Source organism: Elephas maximus, chromosome 2, assembly GCF_024166365.1.
Source record: "Elephas maximus indicus isolate mEleMax1 chromosome 2, mEleMax1 primary haplotype, whole genome shotgun sequence".
NCBI classification, from domain to species: Eukaryota; Metazoa; Chordata; class Mammalia; order Proboscidea; family Elephantidae; genus Elephas; species Elephas maximus.
This window is the reverse complement of record NC_064820.1, coordinates 228338390-228359570: the sequence shown is the minus strand read 5'-3', so window position 1 is coordinate 228359570 and position 21181 is coordinate 228338390. Positions and strand designations below refer to the sequence as shown.

The following is a 21181-nucleotide window of genomic DNA, read 5'->3' as shown; positions in this document are numbered from 1 at the left end:
TCTGAGCACAATGTCCTCTCGGCACTGACCACCCCAAAAGCGCTGGTGTGAGGAACGCTCGTTAGGAGAGTGAATCCGTAGTAACCAAGTGCAGAGGTTCTGTCACCTGGGACCGTGTTCTATAACGAAACTGTTAAACAAGCTCTTTGAATTCTAGAACACTCTTTGGACAAGGAACGCTATACTTTGTGAAAGGCAAAGCACCATCACTTAGAGCACTGGGATATGACAACAGTTATGGCAGAAGAGGGCTCTAAACCTACCTTCATACATAAGTTTTGTTGTAAAATACTCATCCGATTCTGTCAGTGCTTCATCCTTGTCCACCTCCAGGAGGTCCGAGAGGCGAGTGATGGACACCTCCAGGGAGCAGAGCGAGCCTGTTTTACAGTATTCCATTCCCAAAGGAGGGAATATTTCAGCTTTCACATTATACAATGTCTGGGCAAGAGAAAGAGAAAGAAAAGTACACAGGGAATGTATTCAAATGCTCTTGAGAAACGATATTTAAGGCAAACGTGGCGCTGCCAGCAGATGGCGGGAACTGAGGGCGACGCCTGCTTGCTCAGCCACTGAGGCCTCGGTTAGGCGAGAAGCAGCCCTGACGGCTTCTCTGAACAGCCCCTGCTGTAGGCATATGCTCTTGGAAAGTCCTAGCTCAAGGGCCTCAAAGCCTTTTTAAAATACCAACATTCTCAGGTCCACACAATGGAAGAAGGAATGCTACAATGACTCTCCATAGTCTTATCCTCCAGATCCAATGGGCTATTCAAAAATCTGCTTCGTCTACCTGTTTATTTGCCTGAGATATTTTAAAGCAAATTCCAGACAGCCTGTCATTTCACCCCTATATACCTGAGTCTCCCAGTACCGTCGATGCATTTCTAAAAAATACGGTAGTTTTCTTCCCAAAAAACAATGCCATGATCACGACTAGCAAAATGAGCAATAACACCGTAGCCTCAACCGACGTTCAGCCCATTGCCAGCTCTCTCCAGGACCTGTTCTCATAGGCTGTCCACACTCGCCTCGAACATTTGATCACCGTCCAGGACAAAGAATCAAAATAGCTCTGCCACCCTAAAGACGATACCAGCTTAACCACCACACACTGGCATGCTGGTAGTTCTATTTTTAAAGTTAAATATTCCTTCATTTAGTGTTATAAAATTTGCAGTGTAACTCTATTTTAAAAGGCGTTCTGTCGGAATTGCAGAATGTTCAAAGAAAAATGATTTCAGAATTTTGAAAAGGGCACTCCTAAAGCCTAACGTCAAGATAACAATTTTTCTGGGAGTTAATAAGGCGAGCTAAACGACAGTCCTTAGATACGCCTTTCCAAGGGATTTTCATACCAAACACCCAGTACAATCTGTTTGGAGATGGGAAACGTCTAACCATCAGAAGAGAGGCTAGGTTGGAGTCTGACGAGGCAGGCCTAAGGACCTTTCGCCTACTCAAAACAAACACACGTGACCCATCTAATAGGAGGGGGAGGTGAGGTAGTGGCAATCAGATGAAGGAAAACACCAACTACAAAGTGGCAGGTTTAAAAGCTCCCTGCTCTTCGGGGGACTGCAGGAGCGCAGACAGTGTTTCTCAGCCCAGTGGAGGAGCGTGGGAGTTTTACTCAGTGACTGCATGGAAACTCAGGGTCACAGAGTGGTAAACCTTGGTTTGCTCCACGTGTAGAGCCCTGCCCACGGCTTTCTGGCTGTGTCTGACAGAAGCGCAGGTTGTGGAGAAGCACTGGCCTGCAGGGTGAGTGGTGAGGTGCCCCCTCACCTGACAGTGCTGTTGAGGCTGCAAGAACAGCGTCTCGAAATAACACACCTCTGCAGAAATCAAGTCCAATAGTCACGACCACTTGACTTTTGACAAAGGTGCCAAGACAATTCAATGGGGAAATAATAGAGTCTTTTCTTGGACGGTGCCAGAACAACTGGATAGCCACAAACGGGAGAGAAAATCTGGACCCCTACCGCTCGCCACACACAAAAATTAACTCAAAGCAGGTTGCAGACCTAAATATAAGGGCTAAAACTAAAAAACTTTCAGAACACAAGATGAAATCTTTTGGACTTTGGGTTAAGCAATGATTTCTTAGATCTGACACCAAAAGTACAAGCAATACAAACAATAAAAAATTGGTAAGCCAGATACATCAAAATTAAAAACTTTTTTTCCATCAAGAAAGTGTAAAGACAACGCACAGACTAAGAGAAAATATCTGTAAATCACATATACAATAAAGGACTTGCATCCAGAAATCTTATAACTCAATAAAAAAAAGACCAATAACCCGATTTTAAAAACAGGCGAAGGATCTGAATATATATTTCTGCAAAGAAGATACATAATCAGCCAATCAGCACAGGAAAGCTTAATATCACTGCTGTTAGGTGCCCTCAAGGCGATTTCCACTCACAGCGAGGCCATGTGGCAGAGTGGAACTGTCCCAGAGGGCCTTCTAAGCTGTGATCTTTAGGCAAGCAGGTCGCCACGTCTTTTCTCCTGAGGAGCCACTGGGAGGGTTCAAACTGCCCACCTTTCCATTAGCAGCCAAGCGCTTAACTGTTGTGCCACCAGGGCTTCTTAATTTCAAATATCATTAAACCCAAACGCTTCACGTCAGTTCCAATTCAGGGTGACCCTGTAGCCATCACAACTGAATCCACTTCACACCCACCAGGGTGACTACAATCAAAGCCACGGACAAGTGTTGGTGAGGATGCGGGGAAACTGGAACCTTTACACACTGCTGTGGGCGCGTAAAATGGCGCAGCCGCTTTGGAAGCGGTCTGGCAGTTCCGCAAGCTGTCAAACAGAGTTACTGTATGACCCAGCAATTTCACTCCTAGGTATTTACCCAAGAGAAATAAAAATATTCATCCACACAAAAACTTGTACATGAATGTTCACAGCAGCATTATTCGTGCCAGCCCCGAAGTGAAAACCACCCAGGTGCTCATCAACAGATGATGGATAAACAAAGTGTAGCGTGTCTGAACAGAAAATTACTCAGCCATAAAAAGGAATGAAGTACTGATATATGCTATCACATGGAGGAACCCTGAAAACATGACGCTAAGTCAAAGAAGCCAGTCGCTAAATAGCCTATATATGATATGATTCCATTTATGTGAAATGTCCTGAAAGGCGAATGCACAGACAGACTCGCCCACTGATCAGTGTTTGCCGGGGGTTAGAGGGAGAAGGTAAAGGGCCGCGGTCGTAATGGGTACAACGTTTCTTTTTCGAACGATGAAAGTGTTCTAAAATAAGATTACTGTGATGGTCACACAACTCTATAAATATACCAAAAACCACTAAACTGTACACTTTCAATGGGTGAACTTTATGGTATATAAATTGCATCTCAAAAAAGCTGTTATAAAAAAAAGTGGTCCTCAGCCCACTTTTGATAAGAGCAATCCACCAGATATTGTTCTCTGATCGTTTGCTCAGATTGCACAGTTCCAAAGGAAAATTACTTCTATGCTCTTAGTTTGAAGAGGAAGAAAAAAGAAAATTTGCTACGCAGTTAATCATCACCTGCAATAAGCAAACCAGATTAGATGTATGCAGACCCTTTACCACACTGATGACTTAATGCTCAACGGCTGTAAGCCCCACAAAAAATGTATCGTTTGCACTACAAAAGATAGATCATGCTAGTGATTAAGTTTAATGCTCTAAGGCTAATAAGGAGAGTTAAATAAAACATAAGGGTTAAAACAAACAAAGTCTGTTTGGGTTGGCAAGGAGGCACAGAAGAAGCCGCTAACAGCTAATATCAAGAGCTGTAAACACAAACACTGTCTCGAATAAAACACTGTTTAACAATGTGAGTAATAAAGAGAAGAAAGGGAAGTACCACAAGGTTATACATGTCCCTATGGGTTTGCCTACCAATAAATGCAACCATCTCACTAAAGGCACAACTTGTCCAATTGTATCTACTCACCCAGCTTTACGGGATTTTTAGCTTTACATCTAAATTGGCTTCTACCAAGAGATTTGTAGGTTACAGGGAAGTCTTCACGATACTAAACAAGCAAATTGCTACAGCACCTGTGGTTTTTCAAGAACTGGAGACACGCTTTATAAAGGAATGCCTCTGACTAGTGGCTAAAGGTCAAGATGAATGAATGGCGCTAAGGATATTTCCAGAAGTCACTCAGCCCAAGTATGGACGAGAAAAGGAGTCTTCTGGTCTTTACGTGAACACCAATCCTAGAGGCACCACTCAAGTGCCCACACAGCAGGCGGGCGTGTCATCTGAAAAGGCCTGGAGTTCTCAAATATGATTTACCTGTCCCAAGTATTTACTTTTTCTCGATCTCTCTTCGTTATATTGAAAGATTCTATTGGATTTGTCAGATTATAAAGAATACGATGCCACATTTTACTGTGAGACCCCTTTCCCAACCCCCGCTGCACCCTCAAAAGAATACATACAAAAAAATTTTCCACTTGGAATTCGTAGGTATACGGCTGTAAGGAGACAGACAGCCGCTCTTCAGAGGCTGGGGAGAATCCCACCGAGAAGCAGCAGTGCAGGGCAGGGGGCGGCTCCCGGGTCCACTTCAGCTCCCAGACAAAGAAGACTGACTGCCGGCTGTGGACACGCTGCAGGAAGAGTTGGTCGTCACTGCACACCCAGCGCACCAGCCCGCAGCCCAAACCACCACACCAGCTAGAAACGCATCCCACACGAGGACACTTGAGTGTGAACCAAGCAGACCGCCTGTGTCACAGGACCCCTGCATGTGGGCTCTGGGGGCCTACCCAGGTCCCCCAGCCTGGCCTTGCTCCCCACAGAAGACTGCACAGAGCCAGTGGAAATGTTTACATTTTTTATGAGTCCATAAGCTCCACAAAGCTCCACTGCCTAGGGAATCATAAAAAAGCTTGAAGGATATTTATTAGTATATAGATATCCCATACAGTTCCAAACAGGGGAAAATACTGTCAATCAATTAAAAAGTACTTATTTACATCCATGCCAATTATTTTATATTTAACGTTAAGTTCATTTAAAAAGCAGCATCACCTGGCGTGTGGCCTAAACACCGGATTCTACACAAAGTTCACACCAACAAGCACAGTAACAGGCTTGGGTGAGATTGGAAATTGGCCAAATACTGGCAAGGGAAATTTTTTGAAAATGCTGAAGACACCAAACCACCCAAACCCACTGCCGTAGAGATGATTCTGACTCATAGCAACCCTATAGGACAGAGTAGAACCGCCCCATAGAGTTTCCAAGGAGCACCTGGTGGATTTGAACTGCTGACTTTTTGGTTAGCAGCCGTAGCACTTAACCACTATGCTACCAGGGTTTCCTGCTGAAGACACAGACATCCATTAATGCAATGTTTGATCTTCTAAACACTCAGCATGTATCTCTAAAAACACATGCAAGCAATGAAGAGAAGCAGCCCCTTCAGGGTTCAGGCCAGCAGCATGAACAAACATGGCCCCTTTACAAAAGTCCACCATCACTTAGGAATGCTTCCTTCTGGTCTGTTCAGGTATGTCATTACAGGCAGAAGGGAGAGTCATCACTCCCGCTGGGGCAACACTGTCCATGCAGTCAACGTGAGATTCAAGAATAAGCTGATATTCACATAAATCTGTGCATGGGGCAGGGCACATTTAAGATTTAATTCTTCTAAAACTACAAACAACCCTCGTGTCGCTCAGCCACAGAACAAGTGTGAACCACACACCACGTCCAGCAAAGCTGCAGCTCTGGAGAGGTCTGCAGGGACCCTTAGCTTTACTGATCACCCGGAAGACTGTTCTATATGTGTAAAGGCTCAGTCTCAAAACACGCTACATCACACTGTATCAAAAACACTGTGGGCACTACAACCTGGCACTCTTGTCTCCTGTGAACAAATCGGTGCTCCACTCTAGATAAAGTGTTTACTGCTAGGACCGCGCGTCTGCCCGCTGGGACCGCGCGTCTGCCCGCTGGGACCGCGCGTCTGCCCCCGGGACCGCGCGTCTGCCCCCTGGGACCGCGCGTCTGCCCGCGGGACCGCGCGTCTGCCCCCGGGACCGCGCGTCTGCCCCCTGGGACCGCGCGTCTGCCCCCTGGGACCGCGCGTCTGCCCCCGGGACCGCGCGTCTGCCCCCGGGACCGCGCGTCTGCCCCCGGGACCGCGCGTCTGCCCCCTGGGACCGCGCGTCTGCCCCCTGGGACTTCGTGTTTACCTCCTGGGACTGCGTGTTCAGCGGTACCAGCTGCAGGTCGGTACTACCACCAATGTCTACAAGACTGCTATCTGAGAGCCGAAAGTCCAGTTCTGACAAGTTCTGGACACAAATTTGAACATATTTCCTAAAACAGAAAAACAAAAAAGTGTAATTTTTACATTTACGAACTTTATTACACAGATTTTAGCTTTGCTAAGAGGGTCCTCTCTGATGAGAAATTGAAAGTGACAAAACAGAATAAAAACTAGTTGTTACAAATATTTCTACTCTTGATTCCACATATAAGTGTCAGAAAGAACAAATCTCTAAACAAGCTCCTTTTGTGGAAAAACGGATCAAAGAATCTTCTGTTTCTGGCATGGTACTAGTACACAATCATGTCAGATCTTTGTAAACATGTGAATAGGCTGCAACGAGCTCTGCAGGAAAGAGACATTACGACAGGACTGCTTTTAGAAATAACTACTCACTGAGAAACTACATTCAGATTTTACTTTAATTCCCACGACATGTAAAGAAGTTCTGGAAAGCCAGCCCTTAATACAGCAGCTCAGGTTCCGTTACAGACTCGCCATGTTTTTAACCATTAATACTTCTAGATGCCAAGAGCGTTTGGTGGGCAGGTGCCAGGGACGCTGCTCAGCATCCTACACTGCACGGGATGGAAATACCTAATGACACACGATTCTCCAGCCCCGAAGGCCACGGGTGGTAAGGCATACAAGTCCTGCTCTATAGTAACTGCCAAATGACAGGAAATACAGGGGACAGAGGAATAGTTAAAACCACTTGAGGGTGCGATCAGCCAAATCCAGAAAAGCCCGGTGGTCCAAGTTCAGCGACAGGTCAATGGCTTGAAAAATGGGGGAGGTGGACAAGAGGCAGGGAGCTGGGATGAAGAGAGCCTGAGGGAGATAACAACCAAATGGGGACTTTGCTCAGATCCCAAATCAAACCAACCAACTCTAACACGTCACTGGGGCAGTTGGGGAAATCTGAATATGGATTAGGTGCTGAAGGGTAGCGCGGAATTGTTGTTAACCTTAACAGGTGGACAACGGCACTGTGACCCTAAGAAAACATCCGCCATTGTTAGTAACACGTTTTTAGAGGTAACATGACACAGCGTGAGGCCTGGGAGTGTCCAAAATACTCCAGAAAAAAACTGTCCAAATGCATCACAAGTTCCACTTCTCCCTCAAAGTTAACTTTTTTCTCAAGGAAAAAGAAAAGCTTAAGCATTAAAATCATCTTTGTCAACGGAAAGTTGCAAATTCTAAGCAACAGTTGACTGTGTGTGATTACGCGGCCCCTCATAATTTTTAAAAGAAAAAATTGATGAAAACTGGCTTCTTTATTCTCTGTATACTGAGAGAGGTAGGCTAAGGAAACCAAGTTACCACTAGAGGACCCAACCCCCCAACTCAATGTGTTCTTAGTATCTGTGTCTTCCTTCATTAAAGCGGGCTATGAAAAACAAGAATCTCCACGTCAGAGAGTCTCAGAGAAGAACCCAGGGCTGTTTTCTGGAGCCTCCTTACCGTGTTCCAGCCGACAGCAAAGAGTGTGTGGTCTGGAATGGCACACTGAAGGTCAGCGCAATGACAGTTGAGTAGATAGACCACGGGCAGTCGATTGACACCTGAGGAGACGACAGGACCCATGTGGACCACGCAGACGTCACAGCCCACTGCCACCGCACTGGTCCCAATGTGCAGCAGCTGCCAATTTCCTAGACGTTCTATTTTGTTTTTACTAACCATCCCTCAGAAAGTGAAATCCCCATGAAACACAGGCACAAACTAACAGCCAGATGAGAAATGCGGATCCGTAACTGGCAGAAAGCCCATGAGGCACCATAAGGGCCTCAACAGCCCCCAAGCGCAGAGGCGGGCCAAGCAGGAAGTCCATGCTACGTTCTCACACGTGTGCAGCCAAAGCACTTTTAAAGTCATGTGTGTCCAGATTACGCTAAACAATCGTTAACCACTCCAGGGTCAAATGAGTTATCCAAACATTTAATCCATATGATGCCGAATACACTGACAGAAAGCCAATCCCATTCTAGGGCGCACTACAGGCAAAGCTATCAATCCCTTTAAGGGCAGGAATCAGGTCTCAGGCTGCATTTTATTTCCCACATGGAACAAATGAATACACTGAGTACAGAACATTCGTTCATTCAGCACTGACTCTGGGCTCTGTTACTGAAATAAGTATCATCTTTGCCCCTGAATCTGTGTCTGAGATAAGGAAGGAAGAGGTGTTCTCTGTTCACACGCTCCTCCAGGACACGACTACTCTTTTGGTGCTGTCCTGTTTGACACTCTCCACCCTGGCCTATCCTACTCATCTGGTATGTATGTTTCTGCTTTCTGCACCTGGGTGTTCAAAAGAGCGCTCGGAGCTGAGACCGGTATGACAAAGCACGGACACACTCTTGCGTAACAACGATGACAACACGTTCCCTGAGCTGATTTACTGAGGATCTGGGAACAAAGTCACACAGCTGTCAAATAACTTTCAGTGATGCCACCACTAACGTATACAATGACAAGGCTTTATCCCTTGCTAAGCTTGATGTGATGTCCCAGTGGACAAAAACAGAAGCATGCCACTTCACCACACTCTCTGGCCTCCTGGCTAGGACACGCAGACTGCTAATCCCTATGTAACAATCCCAATGTAACAGCCCCTCGAGCCCTAACAACACCCGTTCTTTCCCTCTAGAGTTGGGACAGAAGTCAGAGCCAGTGCGCGTCCTTGCAAGATGCAGCCCTGCTGTACGAAGGTACAGACACTAAGCACAAAGGAGAGCTGTAGTGTCTGGAATTAGGAACCCCCAACTTTCCAGCAGCCACCTCTCATACATCGCCCTTGGTCACTAAGTGCTTCCCCAACAGGCTGACAAGTGGCAGCCACTGCCGACACCTTACTTTGTGGTCTGTGGTCACCATGCAGTGGCCAGCTGCCTGCTTCTCTGGACAGGTCTTCCGGGATTCCTTCAGCCCTGGCTGGTTGCTGCCCCCTCTAGCAGCTGGAGCTGAAGGCAGAGAGAGGACATCCAGTTCAAACTCGATCAGGTGGTACGCAGGTGCCGCTGGCAGGCTGATGCTGGTGACCTTCCCCGAGGACTGGACCCTGAGTGACACATCCGAAGACTTCTCTACGAGAAAACAGAAAGAGCCATTTCAAACCATTCCCTGCGCTTCATGCTCCCTTCCTTAGAGCAAGTGAGGGGTCCAGCCATGAGCTTACAGCAGGTTTCTCGCTGCCGCAGCTCCAGAAAGGATGAGCCCAGGAAGGGCTGAGGGAGAGAAAGAGGCAGGAAAACCAAGAGCCAGAACCAGCCCAGGAGAGGGCAGCGGAGGAGGAAACCAGGTGGAGCAGCAGGCAGGAGCCCGGGGAGCTGTCACTGTGTGCAGTCTGAAGGCAGAAAAGCGGTGTTTCTCACTAGGCGGGCCACCCAACTAGTGAATGTCCTACCCATTCCACCCCACCACTTGGTCATCAATTACCCCAGAAAGGGAGCAGAGTCCTTCCCTTTCCATGTCCCATGGCTAGGATTCCAGGGAGGAGACACCTAGGTTAGGGCATCTAACCAGTGCCTCAAGCAGCTGACTTGTTTTTGTCTTTCGGTGCTGGAGGGGGAGAGGTGGGAAGAAGCTGAAGGTCAGCAGGCCCAGGTAGCAATGCTGCGCCACATGGCTTTCGCAGGGTTGGCACTACGTGGCCACAGAGCACATATAAGCTGCTCGTGGTCACTCCTTCCCAAATGCAGTGCCAAGCCCAGCTGCTGGGCTCACCATCTGCTATGGCACTACCAGGAGACAGTCACAAGGGGGCAGCCTTCAGATGCCACCTAAGGTACATGGGACACAGGAAGTGCACTCCAGGCTGAGTTCCTGGGCATGGGGCGTGACAGTGCCTAGAGTACTCTACATGATTTCCCGAAATCCTGACAGGTGCTCAGCTGCAGGGCCAGGTGCCTCACCTCTTGTGTTGGAGTAGATGACTGCCCTGTTCTCTGTGCGACACAGGATGACCATAGCTTCCGCATTGCTCAGCTGGAGACTGTCCCCGTTTTTTATTGTATAGTGGCCAGTTGTGACAGTGAACTTGACCTTCTGAGGAATACCAGCCAAGAGGCTATCTAAAGGGAAAAAGGCAGCAATTAGCATCGCTATCACTATAAAATATTAATGAAGGATTGAAGTAAAGTTCAGGGGTGCTCTGTTTCCTTTACTACAAAAGATGAGTTCTCTTTAGATACTCCTTGAATTCGCTCAATTTCCATTCCTTTCTGTACTAGCTTTTAAAGTAATTTATGTGGATTGCAGGGTTTAGGGGAACCGCTGGAGACAACAGAATTTTGTGAGCTAAGGGGGTTTCATCCCCACGCGAGTCCTCCAGTTAATGAAGGAGAATCAGACCATGAGGCTAAGGAGCATGCCACAGGGAATTTTCACCTGCTTTTCCAGTTTCGGGCTCAGGACCTTTGCTTCCCAAGAAGCTGGGTCATAGCTATGACTACCAAGGACTCCTGAATGGGGCTAGAGGGGCAGAAAGAGTCGAGGTTTCTGATAATCCTGCCCTAGGGAAGGAAGAAAGGGGGAGGCTAGAGACAAGAAGTGAGAAGAGGCAGAGCAGATGAGAGGCCAAGGGATGAGCGAGAGGCAAGAGGCCTAGAGGGGCCAGTGGCCACTGTACAGGATGGAGGCAGGGTGGGGTCCCGCTCCGCGGTCATGCAGGGGAGAGGGCAGGCCCTGCAGGAGCACAGTGCTGAAGGCTGGCCTTTCTGACAAAACGTCTCTGAATAAAGGACCCTTCGAGCCTGTCTGGTATACTCAGCATCTGAGGCCTGAGCTTTGGCTGGTGGCCATGGGGCCAGTTTGAAAGCAGAAAAGTGGGGAGGGTGGGGAGATTGAATAGAAAACATACTTTTCTTGACTTTTTCCCCCAAAAGGAAGAAACAAGCAAATGAATACATCCTGTCTGTCCTTAACAACGGAGACCTTCACTCACTGGTGTTTTAATTAAATGTCATGTGGTCTTTAACCATTTGTTCATACAAATTCCCGATTTTCGGACCTTCCAAAAAGGACAGTTGTTTTGAATTTCACAAACGTCTTACCAGTGAGTTAAGTTTAATCAACGCTTTCAAAGGAAAAGGCTTCTGGTCAAAACCGAGAACACAGCTAATCTAGCGTTTAGCCTGTGAAATGGAACTATAAGCAGGAAATGATGTGTATTACATTTTCTGCAGTTGACACAGCAGATATCTGGCCATTTCTTCTTATCTTCAGATGCACCGTGTTAACCAAACATAATAGTCAGCTATTACAGGATGGCTAATACTCAGATGAACAAAACAGGGGCAGCCGGTCAGTTCCCAGGCAGCTTCCAATGTCTAAAAGGCCCTGGGAACCTTAGCTTCTAGGACGCCCTCTTGCCGCACACCAGGCCTTTGGGAGTGGGCAAGGACAACACAAAACGAAGGCGGCAGCACGAGAGCTCCCTCCCGCACCCACGCCGACTCACCGGTGATAGGCTCCACGTGGAGCTGGGGCTCCTGCGAGTACACGTCGTACTGCACAATGGGGTAGACGTGAGGCAGGACAAACCATACGGGGCCCACTGAGGCACACAGCTGCCTGAGCGTGTAGGTTCCAGGTTCTTTGGCCTAGAGTCAAAACGCGGCATTTGGAAACACGTCAACCCATGTTATAAGGATGAGCTCCCTAAGGGAGTGCTGGGATGCTCAGGGTATCCTGGGTTTGTACTTCCCCTCTGTCTACGGTTATCTGAGTAACTGAGGCTTAAATCCAGACTTCAAGCTTCTAACAAGGTATTTTCAATTTAAGCAACTTTATACATAGCATTCTCTCCTGATTAAGTATTTAACGGAAACATTCGGCATGAAATTTAAGACCTGCTCTAAGACTAGGCTCAAAACATACATGACAAAAAGAAAAAAACTCCAGAAGACTCTGCTCGTGGCTGACTTTCCACCAGCTGAGTCCTTGTGAGTTAATGGAGCTCAGCAGTGCTGAAGACACGCTGCCCTGGAGAAATGTTTACATCAGAGTGAGTCAGAAGCAGCTGTCCCGACATTCAAGCGGCCACAAAAGAAAAACAAGGCTTACCATGAAAGCATGCCACCTTCTTTGAAACCTGCGCCATTTAACAAAGAAGGATGGTGCATTTTTAATACACAGGGGAGAAGGCGAACCAAATGCAGTGGGAACAAATGTTAAGAACTTCATACAAAATTGATCGGCTGCATTAAAACGGTATAAATAGAAAAGTTTTTAAATGCCATCTCTTTTTCTTTAAGTATACAGATAAAAACCGGGTAGTGGAAGAGAGGGCTCCCCTCACTTCTCAGCGTGCCCCAGATACTTCTTGCAGGCTCAAAGCCTCTTCCTTACTGGCTGATCTGACACACCTGAGTCCTGAACAGGACCTTATTGGCCCCGGGCTCCAGCGTCACACTGCTGCACTTGAGCAGGTGGGCCCCGTCTTCCAGAGCCACCCCGGAAGGCACTTCCAGAGCAGAGCTGCTCTCCTGCCTTCTGAGGAGCATGTGCACATTCTTGCAGATAATCCCCGTGGTGCTCAGAGAGTTATCCGAGGGACTCCTCTCAAACATCTCATACAGCTCCAGTGCCGGCAAGCTGTTCTGGGACACGGGGAAGGGCGCAGGCTCGTGGGGAAAGGTGATGATGCCGTTGGCCGTTTTGTGCTTGGTGAGCCACTCTGCAGTCTTGCGGTAGTTGTTCTTCTCGATGCTGAAGTGAACATTAGCGGCGATCTGCTCCACGTGGACGGGGACAGGCATCTGGCTCCACAGAGTTATCTCAACAGACAGGACACCACCTACGTGGACCACCGCGTTAGACGGGTCGAAATGGAGACTCTTCAGTTGTGCAAAAGAATGCATGGGCAGCACGATTTTACGGCCTGTAAAGACACAAGGACACGTTCTGTGGCCCAAGTAACGCTGGATGGCCCTGCAGCTCCCCTGGACTGCTACCCGCTCAGCTGAAGGGTGCTCAACATGAGAAAGGACAGCAGAGATACGCAAAGATACTTTAAAATGCCCTAACTTCAGGCCATCTTCACACCCCAACAGAGCTATGTTGTCAAAAGCAGAATGTAAACAAATGCCTAGACAACTCTTGGAAATCAGGAAATTTGAAGAAATGAAGGTTTCCAAATTCCATTTTGGCAAACCTAAGAGAAATGCAGGTCAATTTGCCCCTCAATTTCAAAATACATTTTGTAAACTGTCCCGTTCCTAGAGCTGTCTCAAGGAATTCCAACACCTTCCTACCCACTGAAGAAATCCTCAAGATGCCCAAATCCTCACTTGCATAACAGGAAATAACTCTGGGGTTTACAGTCCATGAAGCCAGCCACTGAGGCAAGGACCCTGCCCGCCCTCCCCGGACAGCAGTGAAGCATTCAGCTCTGTTATCACGAAGGATGAGCCTCCCCACTGCTCCCTCCAGGCCCTGCCTTCCCTGACCTTCTATAAGCACCGGGTTTTGTCTAGAAAAACCACACGGCTACAGACCTCACCAGTAAGTACTGATGAAGCAAACACTAATCAACAAAAGGACTTGCTCTAAGATCACAAGAAAACAGTGGACAACTGTGGAGATGTAGAGATGCCTGGGAGCTCTGGAAGGAGAAGCCTAACTCAGGTAGCCCCTCCATACACCAAACATGGCCACGTGTGGCGCTGCCAGTGACCAGACTAGGCACATTGAAGAGTCTGAGAAGGCAGACAGTCACTTCATGAGGTTCCTGTTCCTGAGAAACATGCTTTCTCTACTTGAGTGAAAGTCACCCCAGCGGTCAATGGCCACATTAACCAGGAGCCAGAACCTTTGGGAACACTTGTTCTAGAGTGGTTAGCGTCTGTTCTAAACTAGCACTCTTCCTGGTAAACTAAACACAAGGTAAACTTTCATCATACCACACAGCATCACCAAGGAAGTACACCTTGCCAAAATTTTTAACCTGAATCTAAGCCTTTCAGATCTAACTTCCAGTTAATGCTACAACGAGGAAACCATCAGACAAATTCCAGAAAGTGGGACTGTCTATGACAGAACTGGCTCCACGTCCTTAAAAAGTCAATGTCTTACAACCCAAATGTCCATCATCTGGTAAATGGACAAACACAATGTGGTATAGTCGCACAATGGATATTACTCAGCCATAAACAGAAAAGACATCCTGATACATGCTACCTCATGAATCAGTCCTGAAAACATTATGCTAGGTGAAGGACGCCAGTCACAAAAGACCACTGTATAATTCCATTTACGTGAAAGCCCAGCATAGGCAAATTTATTGAGACAGAAAGTAGGGTAGCGGTTGCCTGGCCTGGGAAGGCTGGAAGAAATGAGTATGGGGTTCTTTTGGGGGTGATGAAAATGTTCTAAAATTAGCGCTGCTGATGGCTGCACAACTTTGTGAATATACCAGAAGCAGTGAATTGTACACTTCAAAAGGACAGGCTGTACAGTCTGTGAATCATACGCCAATAAAGCTGCTATATTAAAAAAATCAGTGTCTTGAGATACAGACGAGCAAGCATGGGAAGAATTGTTTAAATTAGAAGAGTGTTGAGTTATAAAAACCAAATGTAACATGTGATCCTTGACTGGACCCTATTAAAAAATAATTTATAAAAACATTTTTTGAGACAATTAGGGAAATTTGAAAACAGGCTAATTAGCAGATGACACGAGTACTGTGTTAAAATCTTCTGGATGTGGTAACCCTCGTGTGGTTAGGAGAACGTCTTCATTTTTGGAAGATGCATGCAAACCTGTTTCAGGTCAAGTATCACAATGTGGTCTGCAAGTTTCTTTGAAGTTCAGCAAAACGAAAAAGAGTAAAAAGCAAGCAAGCTACAGATACACATTTGCCGTTAGGGCAGAATGCTAAGAGTTGCTGAATCTAAGTGACTGGTATGTGCTGTGTTATTCTTTTCACTTTTCTGTATATTTGAGAAGTTTTATAGTAAAAAGTTCAAAACATCAGTCTTACCTGGGCTGTCTGTCTGCTGGCTGGCAAAGTTGAGGATCTCTTGGCAGAAGTATTTCCTCTCCTCATCTGTTAAGTGGCAATCGCTGGCTAAGAGGCTACTGGTCTGCAGGTAACTGAGTGGAGCGTTAAGGGCACAGAAGGACTTCCAAAGGCCCTTGGAGCCTTCGGTGTGTGCCCTTTGGGAACCCAAAGGCAGTTGAAGTATGTTGGCCAGGCACTTAATTCATTCTATACACATACTTGCACTCTACACATGTATACACTAAACCTACTGCTGTTGAGTCAATTTTGACTCGTAGCGACCCTACAGGACAGAGTAGAGCTGCCCCGTAGGGTTTCCAAGGAGCGCCTGGTGGATTCAAACTGCCGACCTTTTGGTGAGCAGTCAAAGGCTTAGCCACTGCGCCACCAGGGCTTGAACACATGTGTACAAGGTAGGACTTTTAAATATTAGGGGTTTATTAAATACTCAATTGGGGGTATTGTTGCTATAAAAACAGAAAGCGATTTCCCTATTTATGTGAAAATATTAAACTTAAAGGATACTTTTCAATCTGTCCAAGGTGTTTCTGACACTCGGCCAACTGCTTCCTGGTGTGTGTGATGGGCAGTGCCCAGCCCTCGGCCAGGTAGTTTTTCAGCGCTCCTTGAAGGTAGAGCTCTGCCTTCTGTGGAGACTTTTTCCTCCTTGCAAAGCCAACGAACAGAAGCTTTCGTCATGCTCATGGTAATAACAAATGCAGACATCTTTCCTGACCTGTTCTCCACCCTTGGCCACCCAACACTGTGGCGGAGGTACCATCCCTAGATGCTTCTTCTCTGCCTTGTCTTCCTTTTATGAGAAAGAATACTGACGTAAGAATACTTAATCTGACCCCGAAGTAAAGAACTCAGAAATGGGCTCACGGTGATAACCCTACATACACTGTTGTCTAGCCTTATACACTAGTTAAAGGACTTTTATTGCTGACTCTCAGGATAAGAAAGTGAGGACACAGTTCACTCGTTCATCTCACAGACAAGAACGTCAAGAATAAAAGAAGGTGAAGGATTTGTCCACATGTACACAACCAGCTAGCGATGGAGCTAAGAAACCTGGGCTCAGTGCCGTACTATCTAACGAAGATACATCAAAACAGATGTGGTCTCTGTGACCCAACCGAGGGGGACAGTCAACTCTGAGAATCAGCAGAGCAGAGTGGGCTTCAGAGGCTTTCAGAGAGCTCTGAAGGATTAAAACTGCAACACACATCGCCCAAGACATAGCCTCAGTCCAATTTAAACTCTAAAGATGCTCAGAATAAAAACAACGTAAAACTGAAAGCACAACGTGGCGGGAGCTTGCCAGAGCCTCGGTGACAGTGTGGACTCTTACCTGCCGGGAAGCCAGGGACTGCTAGCTCGTAGGATAAAGGCCAACTCTAACGACCACTCGTTCTCTCTAGGCATCCTTGGAAGACATCCCAGCTCCCACTACTCTACTCACATGGCAGTGAGAGTTCCCAAATCCTCAAATTAAATGTTCAAGTCTATCAAACTACCTGGTTTTTCCAGTCTTTCATCCCTCTCCACCCGTTTTTTAAAGTGGTTGGAATCTCTGACACATCTTCAGTTACCATCTTTAACAAAAGACCCACAATTCTAGGCCTGGAAGGGAGCCCCAGGAACACCCAGGGCCTCCCCTGGAGGCTCCCAGAGGAGGAGGAGACAGAGGCCAACAGTCACACGGCTGGTGTGTGGCAGGCTGGGAACAAGCCCCAGCCTCTTCACCAGCAGCTGCGTGCTACCCTACAGCTCACTGCCTCAGAATCCGCTGCTTGCCTTTTCCTACTAGTATTCCCATGCGACTGACCAAACTCACAGCATTGAAGATACAGTTCCTCCACTCCCTTAAGCAGTACCTTCCTCCTTATACACACTAGATGGGGGTTCACGAGAGCCAAATGCGAGCCCTGACTCCGCATTATTAGCCGTGTGACTGGTCACCTGCTCCAACCACATCTGGAAAACTAATGGTTCGGTTCACTTAGACAACCCATGAGTCCCTTTCCAGCCAATTCCCATCAGTGAAAATAAGCTGGTCTTTCTTATTTTATCTAATGAAATAACTATCAATTTCAGGTTTGAAGATATTATTATTCAAAATATTATTTCAAACATTTTTACATGAAAATTATTGTGTGAAAAATCAAAACAAACATCTTTTCTGCACAAAATAGACAAAGCTTTCCATTGCTTTGAAACAGCTGAGGTGTCTTCGCTTAGACAGGCTTATTTTATCCAACCCGCCAAGAAGATGCTAAATTTCCAGTCTTTTCCCTGGAATGAAATTCCAAAGCAGGGACTGGAACGGGAATTTATACAGCACTGGTACACACCCATCAGTCTCAGGCTGCCCCTCCTTCGGGCTCTTACTACCTGCAGCTACTTTACAGGACTGGCCTTGAGGTTTTCAATCCACCTAGGAAGCATCTGCATCTGCTATAAACTAGAGAAAATCCTATGCAGTAAAATACGTAAGAGCCTGCATCCCAACTTACTTGCCACTAATTAACTTCCTCGTAACTCTCTGGTTAAATAAAAGAATCTCGAAGACCAGTAACACTTGTCAGGAGGAACAAGCTGAAACCTCTCCATTTGGTTTTCAGAAAATTAAAAAAAGAAATGATGATTAGTTAACAGATCCTAGATTTTTCCATCTAAAAATTTACATACGTTTTGTATTAACTCTACGCATAACAAATCCTCGCTTATTATACACATGAAATGTTTAAGATTCAAAGAAGAGTTCAAGATGAATTACATGTAAAACTCCGCCAAATCCTTTCCGACGAACTTAGCTGAGCGGATTCTCCCTATGCTTGTATACATTTCGATGGTGGCATGGGACAAATCCTGTGGAGAAGGGAAAACATGGAACTATGTATTTGCATGCTTAACGCTAGACAAATCCTACTGTACTTATTTACCCAGAGCCAAAACCTAAGACATTGCTGTCAAGGTAACATTGTTTTTCAATTTGCATCTATTTTTGTGTGGAGTAATTTATATAACAGCATATAACATATACAAATTATGAAGCATATTAATAAAAGAAATACTCATGAATTCCCAAGCAGAGAATATTTAATTTCCCAAGGTGCTTTCCAATGTGGGTCATCTTGTTTGATATTTTCCTCACCTGTTTGTGTAACACTAACAGACCACTGCCAGCTACTATTAAACGCTCTCGAGTCAACCAGGAGCCCAGAGCAAAGCTGACACACCGAGCTTCTAAGTACACTGCGTTCAGTCAAGCATAATAGCTCTGCCTGAGGACAAACTATTTCTTTTTACATAGAAAACTATTCACTATCTTCTCTTAGAATTTCCATTGTACTGAATGGCAAACACATTTTGAACAAAGCTATAAATATTCAAAGATGCTTTTGTGCCTAATTATGGCATCTCGGGTACTAATAAACATTTAATAAACATTTAACGAACAACAATCACTCCACGTGGCACCTACAACTTCCCAGGGTATCAAAAAGGTTTAAAAGGCCCGCAAGGAGGAGGTCCCCAAACACCAGTCCACTCCCAACCCCAAAGGGATAGTATGAATCTCCCAGAGATGGATTCTCCATGCTGGACTGTGACCCTCGTCATACTTACCAAGTAGTGTTTTTCAAAAGCTTCCACTGATGATAATGCTTCTCTGAGTTTCTTATAAGGACTCTGAGCTGTGTTGGCTTGAACAAAAAGAAGTAAGATTCCTCACTCATCTCCACTATGTGCGCTCAGTCACACGAGTGTACACTGATCCTCAAATACCGTGGGAGACGGCATCATCTGACTGGCTGGGGACCACAGACGCAGCCGTGTCAACTGAACCCCATTATTATCTATCTTCTTTTCCAGCTAATACAGTCATGAAATAGTCTAAGCCCTTCATAGAATACTTTCTCTGATCTTTGGCTGAGACTAGAATTTTATTAAACACATATTACCAAAGCTCCAGTGAGGTAAATTGCTTCCAAAACGATCTGAGTGGTCTCAAGTTTAAACAGTACAATCTAAATATATATTTTCCCCTAAAAATCATTTAATTTAGGAAGAGCCCTTTCAGTTCATTAGGTATGCTTTACAATTCTTTAGCACCAGTTTTGCTAAATCACACTCTTATTATACTCATACCTAAAAGAATTAGTTAACATTCCTTTCAAAGTGCTTTATTACTCAGGAGTAATTTACTGATCAAAAGGATCTGTCTGGCCAGACTGCTAGAAAAACAGATCACCCATAATTCAGAGGGAAAGAGGTGGCATATAAACTTGACATGGAGATGTAAAAGGTCATGACCAGCTTAATCATAGGAGAAACTAAAATACGTTTTTAAAAAATCCTTCCAGTTTCTTATACTATTTCTAACATTTCATTATGCTATTAAAAGGCAAAGCATCCTATATATTAAACCAATAAGCTGATAACCCAAAAACAACTGGGTACAATTTCCCAAACAGAGAATAAGTACTCAGAACCTCAGTGAAATGTGCCAGGTTACAACCAACATTTTCATGACTTTCCACAGTACCATTCACATTTTAAAAAGTACCTGTTTCAGGTCGCTCAGCTCCCAAACCTGCCAAAAGATCAACTGTCCTGTTGAGGTCTTCTGAGTTGGGTCCTTTTTCTGACACAAGTCCACACAGATAGCCCAGGGACTTTAGCTGTTGCAATAAACCCACAACTACAATTAAATGCCATACAGTAAGCAGAGAATCCACAAATTTAAGTGTAAAAACTTCAAATCCAGCTAAATTCTAGAAGAAATTTAGCTTTCAAATCAGTATAATCCTTCTCTGGAAATAAAAATAATCCTGTAGGAATAATTTCAAGCTCCCACCTCCCACACGGTAGTTCCCATCCTGGCTCTGAGGAGTAAGCCTCTGCTGTGCTGTTCATCTGCCAATACTCCCCGAGCTCCCCTGGGCACCCCAGGTCCAGCCGTCTGCCCTACTGTGTACCGCTGCACCACCCCTCCAGCACTTAATCAGAAACCACTCTGCATTTCTACCCTATGGTTCAGGCTTCTCCCTACTTTGTATCCCCTCTGACCCCCACCTAGGCATAGAACCATGCCTTGACCAACTGCTTGATATCTGCTGAGTAAATTAAAACGCACCGGGGAACCACGTCTTCTCAGGCTGCTATCAGTCAGGACGTAGAAGTAACTAGACCCATCCCACTGAGCAGCAGCTTTGAAAACCGGTTACTCCACTGCTAGGCAGCGGTGTAAGCCCTCGGGGCCTGCGAGCCCGTCCAGTCACCTTTTCTGTCGCGTAGCTCCACAAGCCCACAGTGTGGGCGATGTTTGAGTCTATCTGTGCCCGGTCACAGCAGCCTTCTATCCTCTGCAGCACCTCTAGGCAGCTCAGAAACACCCAGCAGTCCAGAGCCCCGGGGGGAACAGACACCTGGGAGGGCACACATGGCCGGTGTAAGTGGTGAACCCACTTCAGAAAAAATACACAAACACGCGTCTCCCAGTTTGTATTTTCAGAGCCTTCAGACACTCAAGCAGCCACCCACTGTAAAGGTGAGGTCATCTGCAAAACTGTAAGAAAGAAAAAGGGAGCGCTAACAATAATTACGGAAGTCCCAACGTGGGGAGGATAGACTCCACCTAGTCCAGATGCACCGTTGGGTTTTGTATTTCTGATATGATAATGAGTGACTTAGCAGGAATATAACTTTTAATGATGTATTTTTACCAAGAAGCCCAGGAGGAGGCCAGCCCTCATTAAGGCCCTAAATTTAAGGACTGGTTCCATCTCTGTTTGAAGAACAGATGTTACGGAAGGAGGGTGGGAGGCTGGAAACTCGGGCCTGAGATGACTGCCTGGTC

At 46.1% G+C, this 21181-nt stretch overlaps 1 protein-coding gene across 4 annotated transcripts in view; it reads right to left on the bottom strand.

The window, feature by feature from the left end:
- The window catches only part of TRAPPC10 (trafficking protein particle complex subunit 10), a 99313-nt gene that overhangs the window by 4634 nt on the left and 73498 nt on the right, over positions 1 to 21181 (bottom strand). For 3 of the 4 annotated variants that reach the window (XM_049874990.1, XM_049874991.1, XM_049874992.1), the window contains 14 exons: positions 20604 to 20750; positions 19889 to 20003; positions 18949 to 19025; positions 18098 to 18189; positions 15841 to 15981; positions 15295 to 15407; positions 12677 to 13191; positions 11770 to 11911; positions 10223 to 10381; positions 9165 to 9394; positions 7770 to 7870; positions 6226 to 6352; positions 4462 to 4632; positions 264 to 441 (listed from right to left, as the gene is read on the bottom strand). In XM_049874990.1, coding sequence (XP_049730947.1) covers positions 264 to 441; positions 4462 to 4632; positions 6226 to 6352; positions 7770 to 7870; positions 9165 to 9394; positions 10223 to 10381; positions 11770 to 11911; positions 12677 to 13191; positions 15295 to 15407; positions 15841 to 15981; positions 18098 to 18189; positions 18949 to 19025; positions 19889 to 20003; positions 20604 to 20750 — 2308 coding nt within the window. The remainder of the gene's footprint in view (positions 1 to 263; positions 442 to 4461; positions 4633 to 6225; positions 6353 to 7769; positions 7871 to 9164; positions 9395 to 10222; positions 10382 to 11769; positions 11912 to 12676; positions 13192 to 15294; positions 15408 to 15840; positions 15982 to 18097; positions 18190 to 18948; positions 19026 to 19888; positions 20004 to 20603; positions 20751 to 21181) is intronic. The other variant, XM_049874993.1, reaches the window with a different exon arrangement.